Raw genomic sequence first — 11,048 nt, 5'->3', positions numbered from 1 at the left:
CAAATTCATCCCATGTGCAGGGCCGGTTCTACTCTGTCATATTAGGGGGGCTGGTTGAAATAACAGGTGGGCACCTTGGTCGGTGTGTACAGACGATAGCGGCAGTGTCCTGAAGGCTGACAGTTTGAACTGCAGCCCTGACGGCACTGAACAGAAGTGGTTTGAGCGTTTGTTCAAGTAAAAGAATGACTATTGATCCAAAGAGGAATTCAGTTTTCTGGCAGCTCATCTGTGTTCATTTACTCTGTAATATAAAATAAAAATGATTTTAAGAGTCCTTAGTGCATATTTCTTTTCACTAGATGAGCTTGAAAAATAAAAGAATGAAAACTAAATACCAATAAAAGAAATGATTCTCACTGTGGCCAGAATTTAAACAAACAGAAGGCTGTAGTTAGAACTGTAGTTCAAACTCAGACTGAAAAAAGGCAGAAATAGAACGACTGCACAAACAACTGCAACTGGGACAAAAGGACAAATAAAAAAATACATATGTTTGTTCATATTTCACAAACCAAAAAAGTCTGATTCAAATTCAGTCTGAAAAGTGACAAATGACAAAGAGAACAATTAATCTGTGTTTTTCATCAAAACCCTGAACTGTCGACTCAAATGTCAGCAGAACTGTAACCACATAAACCAGCAGGACTGAAATATTACAATAATATCATTTAGTGACAGATCATTTGCCCCTCACTCAGTGTTCGTCCCTTCCTTGGGTAGCGGTGTGTGTTTTACTGGTGCTGCTTTAGTTCGTGTGTTCGTACAGAACATGATGCCAGTGTCTGCTGTTCTGCAGGAGCCCAGAGCCCACGCTCAGCCCAAGAGCACGTCAACAAAAAGACACTGGGGCTGTTTTTGTTCATTCTGCTGCTTGTTTTAGTCTTTCTCTTTTTTTTCCCACTTCATTTTCGTTAATTTTGTTGCATTTTTTCATGTTATTTATTTATTTTTTGTTATCAAAGTTATTAATAAAATGAAGAAAAATGAATAAGAAATTCTACAAAATAACAGAAAAATGAGGAATAAAATGAAGAAAAACAAAATAATACATAAAATGAACAAAATGAATAAAAATGAACAAAATAACATCACAGAGGCTTGTTTTTATATTCAATTAATGAGATTTGACTGAAAAATCCAGAGGTTAATATTGGACTAAATGCAGATAAATCCCTTCATTCAGGAGTTCTGGGTCTTTATGGGTTAGCGATCTCATTCTTTGTGGATCCATCTGGTCCTGCAGGATCTGGGTCAGTTTGCAGATTCTGGTCCTGCAGGATCCGGGTCAGTTTGCAGATTCTGGTCCTGCAGGATCCGGGCCAGTTTGCAGATTCTGGTCCTGCAGGATCCGGGTCAGTTTGCTGATTCTGGTCCTGCAGGATCCGGGTCAGTTTGCAGATTCTGGTCCTGCAGGATCCGGGCCAGTTTGCAGATTCTAACCCAACGTTTTGCTCCACATTTTTCCCTTGGGTGAAACCCGAGCCGGGGTCCACGGTGACGCTCTAAACACAGATATGTTTAGCGTGGTGTGTTCAGGGGCTGATCTGCAGATATGTTTAGTGTGGTGCGTTCAGGGGCTGATCTGCAGATATGTTTAGTGTGGTGCGTTCAGGGGCTGATCTGCAGATATGTTTAGTGTGGTGCGTTCAGGGGCTGATCTGCAGATATGTTTAGCGTGGTGCGTTCGGGGGCTGATCAGCAGAAACAGGTGCTGGGGGTTATTTGTGGAGGCAGGATCACGGCGGCCTCTACGCCAGCGTCCACATGAACCACAGACACATTTAACCCTGACTTCAGGCCCTGAACATGTGACCCACACAAACAGCTTTAAGCTCACACTGGTCCCACTGGGGCGAACGCTGCCTTCACGTGCCATGGGAATTATGGTAAATACCAGTTATGAACTCCTTAATTGAACATGAACGCCCCCTGACGTCGTAGTTTTCCAGTGGAGAACTGGGAAAAAAAAACTTTGATCCACGAGATGAAAATGACCTTTGACCTTTTTAACATTTACGCAGGGCGATGAGGCGTTCATGGCCAATGATAAACGATGTTTTTATTAATGTTCTGCTGCTGTTAGTGGATGGTTTTACACATTTATAGTACATATAATTAAAAAAAAAGTGCTGTATCAGATGAACGAACACGTCCAAAACTGTTCGACCCAGTATCGGTACATAAACTGTGTTTCAGCCATTTTTAATTTACCTACGACAACTGAAGCACTTGAACTCAACACACTTGTGGTTATCCTACTATAATGGACGTTCGGTGTCCCATCGATGTTGCAGCGCAGGAGGGCGTTTGCACGGCTTCTCCTCAGCCTTCACAGTCCAGATCTGCACCAAACTCACCAGATGAACAGAAACATGACCTGACCATCGACTAGGAACAACTTTATGTCTGTATTCAAATGTTGTGAGGCATGCTGGGACATTTGAACAGGGTCGCAGCTCCTGCCGCCATACTCCTACTCATTTTCAGAAGTGGTTATCGGTGGTGGGAATGACGGCGTTCCTACTGCCGTTATTGTTTTCCAGTAACGGCTAATTTAATTAATTAGTATGTGAAACGTTCCAAGGCTGTTCCCGTTAGCGTCAGTGAACCGTGGTGCGTTCATGTGCACCGGTTTAACAGCTGTTGTCTGTCCTGACTCAGACAGGCAGAGGTGAGACGTTCAAGGACCAGTCCAGTCTGGTGAACGGCTCTTTTCAGTGAACGATAAGAACTGATTCGTTCACGAGTCGTTCTTCTATTTAGATTACCCACAATGCCTTTATGCTTCACCTGTGTGTCCATGAGTCTGAGTTGGCCACGCCCCCTTCACCTGAACCACTGATGACATCTACGAGTTTGAGTTGAACCAGCACAGCACAGGCACCTGAACGCAGCTAAGGAGAGGAGTTCTCAGCTCATTTAGGGGAGGAGTTCTCAGCTCATTTAGGGGAGGAGTTATCAGCTCACTTAGGGGAGGAGTTCTCAGCTCATTTAGGGGAGGAGTTATCAGCTCACTTAGGGGAGGAGTTGTCAGCTCGTTTAGGGGAGGAGTTGTCAGCTCATTTAGGGGAGGAGTTGTCAGTTCATTTAGGGGAGGAGTTCTCAGCTCATTTAGGGGAGGAGTTGTCAGCTCATTTAGGGGAGGAGTTATCAGCTCACTTAGGGGAGGAGTTCTCAGCTCATTTAGGGGAGGAGTTATCAGCTCACTTAGGGGAGGAGTTGTCAGCTCATTTAGGGGAGGAGTTCTCAGCTCATTTAGGGGAGGAGTTCTCAGCTCATTTAGGGGAGGAGTTATCAGCTCATTTAGGGGAGGAGTTATCAGCTCACTTAGGGGAGGAGTTCTCAGCTCGTTTAGGGGAGGAGTTATCAGCTCACTTAGGGGAGGAGTTCTCAGCTCGTTTAGGGGAGGAGTTATCAGCTCACTTAGGGGAGGAGTTCTCAGCTCGTTTAGGGGAGGAGTTGTCAGCTCATTTAGGGGAGGAGTTGTCAGCTCATTTAGGGGAGGAGTTGTCAGCTCGTTTAGGGGAGGAGTTATCAGCTCACTTAGGGGAGGAGTTCTCAGCTCGTTTAGGGGAGGAGTTGTCAGCTCATTTAGGGGAGGAGTTCTCAGCTCGTTTAGGAGAGGAGTTATCAGCTCACTTAGGGGAGGAGTTCTCAGCTCGTTTAGGGGAGGAGTTGTCAGCTCATTTAGGGGAGGAGTTGTCAGCTCATTTAGGGGAGGAGTTGTCAGCTCATTTAGGGGAGGAGTTATCAGCTCATTTAGGGGAGGAGTTGTCAGCTCATTTAGGGGAGGAGTTCTCAGCTCGTTTAGGGGAGGAGTTGTCAGCTCATTTAGGGGAGGAGTTATCAGCTCATTTAGGGGAGGAGTTGTCAGCTCATTTAGGGGAGGAGTTATCAGCTCATTTAGGGGAGGAGTTGTCAGCTCGTTTAGGGGAGGAGTTATCAGCTCACTTAGGGGAGGAGTTCTCAGCTCGTTTAGGGGAGGAGTTGTCAGCTCATTTAGGGGAGGAGTTCTCAGCTCATTTAGGGGAGGAGTTGTCAGCTCATTTAGGGGAGGAGTTGTCAGCTCATTTAGGGGAGGAGTTGTCAGCTCATTTAGGGGAGGAGTTATCAGCTCATTTAGGGGAGGAGTTGTCAGCTCATTTAGGGGAGGAGTTGTCAGCTCGTTTAGGGGAGGAGTTGTCAGCTCATTTAGGGGAGGAGTTGTCAGCTCATTTAGGGGAGGAGTTGTCAGCTCGTTTAGGGGAGGAGTTGTCAGTGCCAGTCTGACTGGATCAGGAGGAGTGAGTGAAAACTGCAGATGTGGGTTACCTGGAGGAACATCTGCTTCTGTGAATGCACATCTGCACTGATGAGCTGGAAAAGACCGGCCCTGGTGGACCCCAGCCTGGCCCTGGTGGACCCTGGTGGACCCCAGTCCCTGTCTGCTGTTCTACTCTATACCTGACTGTGAAACACACTCAAAAATCAGTTTCCTTTTTAATCTTTGAAGGTTTTTCAAAAAACTAACGCAATAATTACTTTCCCTGGTAACTAATTACATGTATGAAGGAGTAATTCTGTTACTAATTCTATTACTTTTTTGGAAAAGTAATTAGTCACTATTAGGGATGTCCGATATTGGCTTTTTTGCCAAAAACTGATATTGTCCAACGCTTCATTTCCAATTCCGATATCTACCGATACCGCTGCCGATATATGTGGGATATTAAACTAATTTTAGGTAACATCACATATCACCTGTCATGGAATGAACACATCATGCCTAATTTTATTGTGATGCCCCATTGGATGCATTCTCAAATGCAACAAGGCTTTTAAATGTAAACTCTGTCTGTGCACAGAACACATACTTCAGCTGAACTCTTTCCCTCCAGAACATTTTCCACTGAGTTGGTAGCCAGCGCCAGCCTGTTTGGTCATTTTCACTAACCTTTGGAGGCTGACTGAAAATGTTGTGTTAGGAGTATGTGAACACTGAATACATCAAAAGAAAGAACAGAACTTCAACTTTTAAACACAAGAAATTATTTTATTCTATCTTCATTTGTTTGTGAGATATAAACATTTGAATATTGGTCATTTTCAGGAAAAAAATGAATTTTGAGCAAAAAACTGAGAAAACTGCATTTTTTTCCACAGATATTGATTTTGAAGATAAAATTGATTTCCTATTTACATGTTTGACTCTTTCTCATTCACCAACAGTAACACTGTATTCAAAATCACAAAATAAAATAATAATAACAATAATAATAACAAACAGCTCTAAGATATCCCATCATTCCACAAAATATTAGAGGAATCCACACCAAACTTTAGACCAAACATCTTCTAAAGCACCAGGTTCCTTCTAAACTTATCACATTTACATACATCAGCTATAAGTCTAACACATAGTAGTTTAGTTTTTTGATATAAACACTTCAATATTCCTCATTTTCAAGAAAAAAAGAAACAAATGCACTGAATACTGTAGATTTCTGGCCTTTCCTTGGCTGCACCAGGTCCTCCTGTTGGACCAGGTCCTCCTGTTGGACCAGCTGCTGTGTTTGATCTGTAAATAATTATATGGACATCTAGTTATTTATCTGTGTATGAATATATGTATGTATTTCTTTCCTACTCCAGCCAAATCCCACAGTGTCTTCCCTGTGTCCTGCTGACATTCTACAGCTGAACCTGTTCTGTTCTATGGTGGTTTTCAGAGCTGTAGGAAAAACCCCTGTCTGCAATGAATAATTTACAATATTAACAACATCATCATCTATAAATGAAAAAAAAACAATTTACAAAGAGAAGTGGGAATGGAATCTAAAAAGCAAGTGGTTGTTTTTAACTGTAAAACGACTTTAAGACTCTCAGCATCAACCAGGGCAAAATTCTCCAAGTAGCAGATGAAACCAGTGGATCTGAGACCAAAGCGTTGCCTGGCTGTAGATGCTGCAGGTCTGACCTGATAGACTGTATTTTACTGGTGAAGTGACTTAAGAACATATCACAGTTGGGCATGTTTGACGGAGCCCTGTTGTCGAAGATGGGGTTCATTACCGAGCTAAATGTGGAAAACAGGACCTTTGGATTATGGCGGTTGTCATTTATAAGTTTGGAAAAATATGAGTGTCTTTCTTCCTTCAGACAGTTATTGTAGTTTTTAAGTTGTTCCCTGTAATTATATATATAAGTAGTTTGTAAATAGTTTGTAATTGACTGTGATTTTATTCTTGCACCACTGTCTTTCTGCTTTCCTGCAATTTTTCTGGAGAATTTTTGTTTTTTCATTTTTCTATGGGCAGTTTTTTATTTGACCCATTTTCACTTTTAAAAGGGCTACGGCATCGAGAGTAGATTTCAATTTATTATTAAAAATGTCAACAATAAAATCACAGGAAGAGGGTAAAACAGGGCGAGGAATTTGGGTTAAAATCTTGGTAAAATTTGAAGTCACTTCAGCAGTAAGATAACGCTTCTTGACAGTTTGTACAGAGTGGGGAGGCTGAACAATAATACTGACATTAAAAAACACACAAAAATGATCCGATAGGCCAACAGCCACAACACAGACAGGATCAGCAGAAATACCATATGTGATCACCAGATCCAGTATGAGGCCTCTGCTGTGGGTTGTCAGACATGTTGTTTAAAATCCATACAATTTAAAATATGTACAAATTCTGTTGCCAACAAGGCTGATTGATTATCAATGTGTAAATTAAAATCACCTACAATAATAATTTTCTCAAATGTTGAGTGAGCGATGGACAGGAGATCTGAGAACTCACCTCCTCTGTCTCCTGTGCAGGATGAGTATGTGTCGTTCTAAGCAGGAGGTGTGCTTTCATTTAAAGTGGCCGCTCCATCAGCACCTGTCCATGTCTGTTAAAAACATACAATCTAAGTTCCTGTTAATAATCATATCATTAATTACAAACCATTTATTTGACAGTGATCTCATGTTTCAGACTGCCATTTTAAAAGTCACTGAAGGACTGTTCTCCTCGGTTCCGTGCACGCGCAGGGGCACGAGATGATTTCAGTTTGTGGACCTACGACCATTCCTCTGTCCTTTCCATGTGTGTGTTCTGTGGACTGGAACAGTGTGTGTGGGTGCACTGAACTCTGCGGAGCTCTGAAGTCAGTCCTGAGGCTGCGAGGATGTGGATGTTGTGGACAGGGACACGCGCCTACAGTCCTGGCGCAGCGCCAAAGAAAAGTTTATGCTGGCGGAGAGAAAGCGCGCTCCCTGTAGTTCAGGTGTAGTCCATCCTTATTAAACGAGTCCATTCGATTCCAGAAAAGATGAAAATTGTCGACATACGGCATGTGGTGGGCCAGGCAGGAGGATGACGGCCACATGTGCAGAGGCAGGAGCCTGGAGAAGCAGCCGCACCCACGGCCACTTACAGGGACAGGGACGCAGAGGACAGAGGACAGCCTTGCTTGGCGCAGAATATTGAAAAGGTTTAGAAAATCGACCTTTAAAAGCTCCGACTGTCGCCGGGGAACATCACTGGTGCAGACATGTGCTATCACCGTGTGGACAGAGGGTGCAGCTCCAGTGTGTCAGGAATTTTTCACTGATGTCTTTGACTGTGGCCCCTGGGAAACACAGTGTGACAGTCCACCTACACTTCACACGGAAAATAATAGAATCAACAAGGTCGTAGGGGCCGGTCAGGGACGCGCCTTGGGGCAAATATCCTGGGGCGCACTGCGTTCACTCAGTCCAGGGCCAATCCTGTCTGTGGAGGAGGCTGCACTGGTGGAGGTGCAGCCTTGTCTGCAGGGCGGTTTCCTGTCTCCGGAGAGAAATATATACACACATATATATATATATATATATATATATATATATATATATATATATATATATATATATATATATATATATATATAGTTTTTTTTTTAAAGTACCTTTTATGTTGATGAACTTAAAAAAATATGTTTTTAAGTGCTTTTTATGTTGATGAATTGACTGTTTTTTTGTGTTTTCCTTCAGTTTTAGTTGTGGTCTGAGTTTTTCCAGGTTTCATGAGTGAAAGGGTCGATAAATAGAATCTGAAACGGGTCAAAAAATAGAATAAGTGAAGAACTAAACATGTTGGTTTGGTTTTGACCCAGCAGTGTTCAGTTCATGACACATTTTCTATTGTAGTTTAATTTTTCTATATCTTTTCTGTTGTATTGATAAATTCTTTTTCTTCCACTTTTCTTCGATACTGTAAAAAAAAAAAAAAAAATCTGTAATTGAACAGAATTTTCACTGTTTGACAGATTTTTCCTGTATTTTTCAGATCCAGGAAAATATCAATGAAATGACACAAACAGACTGTGATTTTACATGTCAAATGGAAAAGAACAGGAAAAAACTGGAACTGTGAAGAACCCGAAAATTTCCATTTTTTAAAAGAAATTTTTTTCTTTTTTCACAGAAAAATACAGTTCAAATACATTTGAAAATGTATTGTAATTTCAAAAATATTTCTTTTCTATTTATGAGATTAAACTGTTAATTTAAAGTTTAATATTGTGAAAAAATAATAAAATGAGATAAAATTACTGACAGTTAACGGTAACAGAAGTATTAGTTCTGTCAGTTGAACCAGACTTGTTTGTTCATTGACAAATATCTTGTGTAATTACAGGAGGTTTCACAACAAAAATGTTGAATAAATGTATTTGTGTGAATGTATAACATGTATAAGCACTGATAAACTGTCCAAATACAGTTTTTATCAGTGGATTGGACAACTGAGTCTCACTGAAAATTATTTATATATATATTTATAGGGAATTGGATTGTTTTAATACATGAAAATATTCTTTATTAAACATTAAAAAGTAAAAAGAAATATAAAAAATCTCATGTAAAGTTAGGGCATAAACTGTGTTTGAATTATGGAAAATTAGCGTATTTTTATGAGATGGTTATTTTCTGTTATTTAACTGTATTTTTTTGGCGCCCCCGCTGATGGAATAATACCGTTTTTTTGCGTTTTTTTTTTACAGTGTACTTGACCACAGTGCCTCTAACACACTGTAATCTCCCCTGGGATCATATGCAGTGTTCTGGTTCTGGTTCTGTGTGGATGTAAACGCTCTCAGTATTCGTTCTTTTATTGATCTGCTTTAATTGATCTTTTATCTGAACCCTCTGTGTTGTGACTCTCAGGGCGACCAGGAGGTCAAGTCCGTCGCCGCGGGTAACGAACCGGCAGAACCCGGCGGAAGCGGCGGCGCCAGAGCCGAAGTGGAACCGGATAAGTTTGAGCTGCCTCCGGAGTCGGACGAGGAGTACATGGTGGTGGAGGAGGCCGACTCGTCCGCCGCCGGAAAAATGAAGAAGACGGGTCTGACGCGCATCGAGAGCTTCAAGGCCACGTTCTCCAAACAGAACATGAGCAAGACCCGCGAGAACCTGGGAACCAAAGTCAACAAGCTGGGCGAGCGCATCGTCACGGCCGAGAGGCGCGAGAAGATCCGCCAGTCGGGCGAGCGGCTGAAGCAGTCTGGAGAGAGGCTGAAGGAGACCATCGCCAAGGGCGTCCCCGCCAAACTCAACCTGAAGAAGGAGAGGACTGTGGCCGAGGGGCAGGAGGGGCAGGAGGGGGCCGAGGGCGCCGCCGAGGGGGGGGCGCAACCCGCCGCCCCGCCCAAAGGCCGCAAAGGCAGCCCGGACGCCGCCGCCGCCGCCGGCAAGGCGGAGGAGTCGGAGGTACCGATGTACGACATGAAGCAGCTGTCGTAAACTGAGAGACGGCGACGAGATCTGGACCGAGTTTGGACGAAAGCAGGGACGTCAAAGTCCGGTTGGTTCAGGTCCACATCCAGACCAAGAAAAGACGAAGAAGAAGACACAAGTGATAAGGACGAGCACAAACACTAGAGCAAAAAGAAACATGAAGTATGGAAAGACGAAAAAACAACTGTCCTTTAACAAACAAAACGTGGATGAAGAAACATCTGCTAAACCTCATCATTTGTTCATGTGCATTAAAGGTGCAGTCTGTAGAGGGTTAAAGGTGCAGTCTGTAGAGGGTTAAAGGTGCAGTCTGTAGAGGGTTAAAGGTGCAGTCTGTAGAGGGTTAAAGGTGCAGTCTGTAGAGGGTTAAAGGTGCAGTCTGTAGAATTCTGTTCTCAGTCATTCTAAAATGGTCCTGACTGTCCTCAGACATGAAGGAATCCTGTTCATTTAAATCCTGATCTCAGTGACAGTAGTATTCCAGACAGAAGATTCACATTTAAAGCTCAGTGTCAGCCCCCAAATGATGGTTATGATGTCACTGTGTGTTTTGGTCTGAGGCTCCGCCCATCACCTGTCTGCCAATCACAGAGTCAGTACCTTAGTTCATCCAGGTTGTCAGTTCCACTGAGCTGCAGCTGAACATTTATGAGCACAAATGTGTGAGCTGAAGAAACCCAGAAGGACTAAAGGGATTATTCCAACGACGACAAAGAGACAAAGAGAGAAAAGAAACAAGGATCTGGAGGAGAAGAATGAGAAACAGACGTCAACTCTGCCTTAGACTGACCACCAGAAGAACCACTGAGAGCCGGGACCACCGTCTGCACCCGGTCCCAGACTGGCGGTCTCTCCTCCTGGTCCTGGTGAACAGACCTGGTCCTGCTGTAGGACTGGTCTCTGTCCATGGTAGCTCCTTGTAGGTCAGTGTTTTCTGTGGAAGTGACCTGTGCATGTAGTGGTGTGGAATCTGAAAGGAGGGGGGTCAGTAATCCGGTGTCTGTGGGGGGGGTGGGGGTCGGTAGTCCGGTGTCTGTGGGGGGGGCGGGGGTTGGTAGTCCGGTGTCTGTGAGGGGTGGGGGTCGGTAGTCCGGTGTCTATGGGGGGGGTGGGGGTCGGTAGTCCGGTGTCCGTGGGGGGTGGGGGTCGGTAGTCCGGTGTCTATGGGGGGGGTGGGGGTCGGTAGTCCGGTGTCCGTGGGGGGTGGGGGTCGGTAGTCCGGTGTCTGTGGGGGGGGGGGGGGTCGGTAGTCCGGTGTCTGTGGGGGGTGGGGGTCGATAGTCCAGTGTCTATGGGGGGGGTG

General features: G+C 43.8%; 1 protein-coding gene across 1 annotated transcript in view; it reads left to right on the top strand.

The window, feature by feature from the left end:
* The window catches only part of LOC115411497 (caveolae-associated protein 4a-like), a 31,210-nt gene extending 20,489 nt beyond the window's left edge, over window positions 1-10,721 (top strand). The window contains exon 2 of the mRNA XM_030123667.1: window positions 9,176-10,721. Within this exon, the coding sequence (XP_029979527.1) occupies window positions 9,176-9,751 (576 nt within the window). The 3' untranslated portion in view covers window positions 9,752-10,721. The remainder of the gene's footprint in view (window positions 1-9,175) is intronic.
* The last annotated feature ends 327 nt before the right edge of the window (window positions 10,722-11,048 follow it).

Source organism: Sphaeramia orbicularis, chromosome 20, assembly GCF_902148855.1.
Source record: "Sphaeramia orbicularis chromosome 20, fSphaOr1.1, whole genome shotgun sequence".
NCBI lineage: Eukaryota > Metazoa > Chordata > Actinopteri > Kurtiformes > Apogonidae > Sphaeramia > Sphaeramia orbicularis.
Note: the sequence above shows the minus strand (reverse complement) of the source record. Positions and strands in the feature narration are given on the sequence as shown.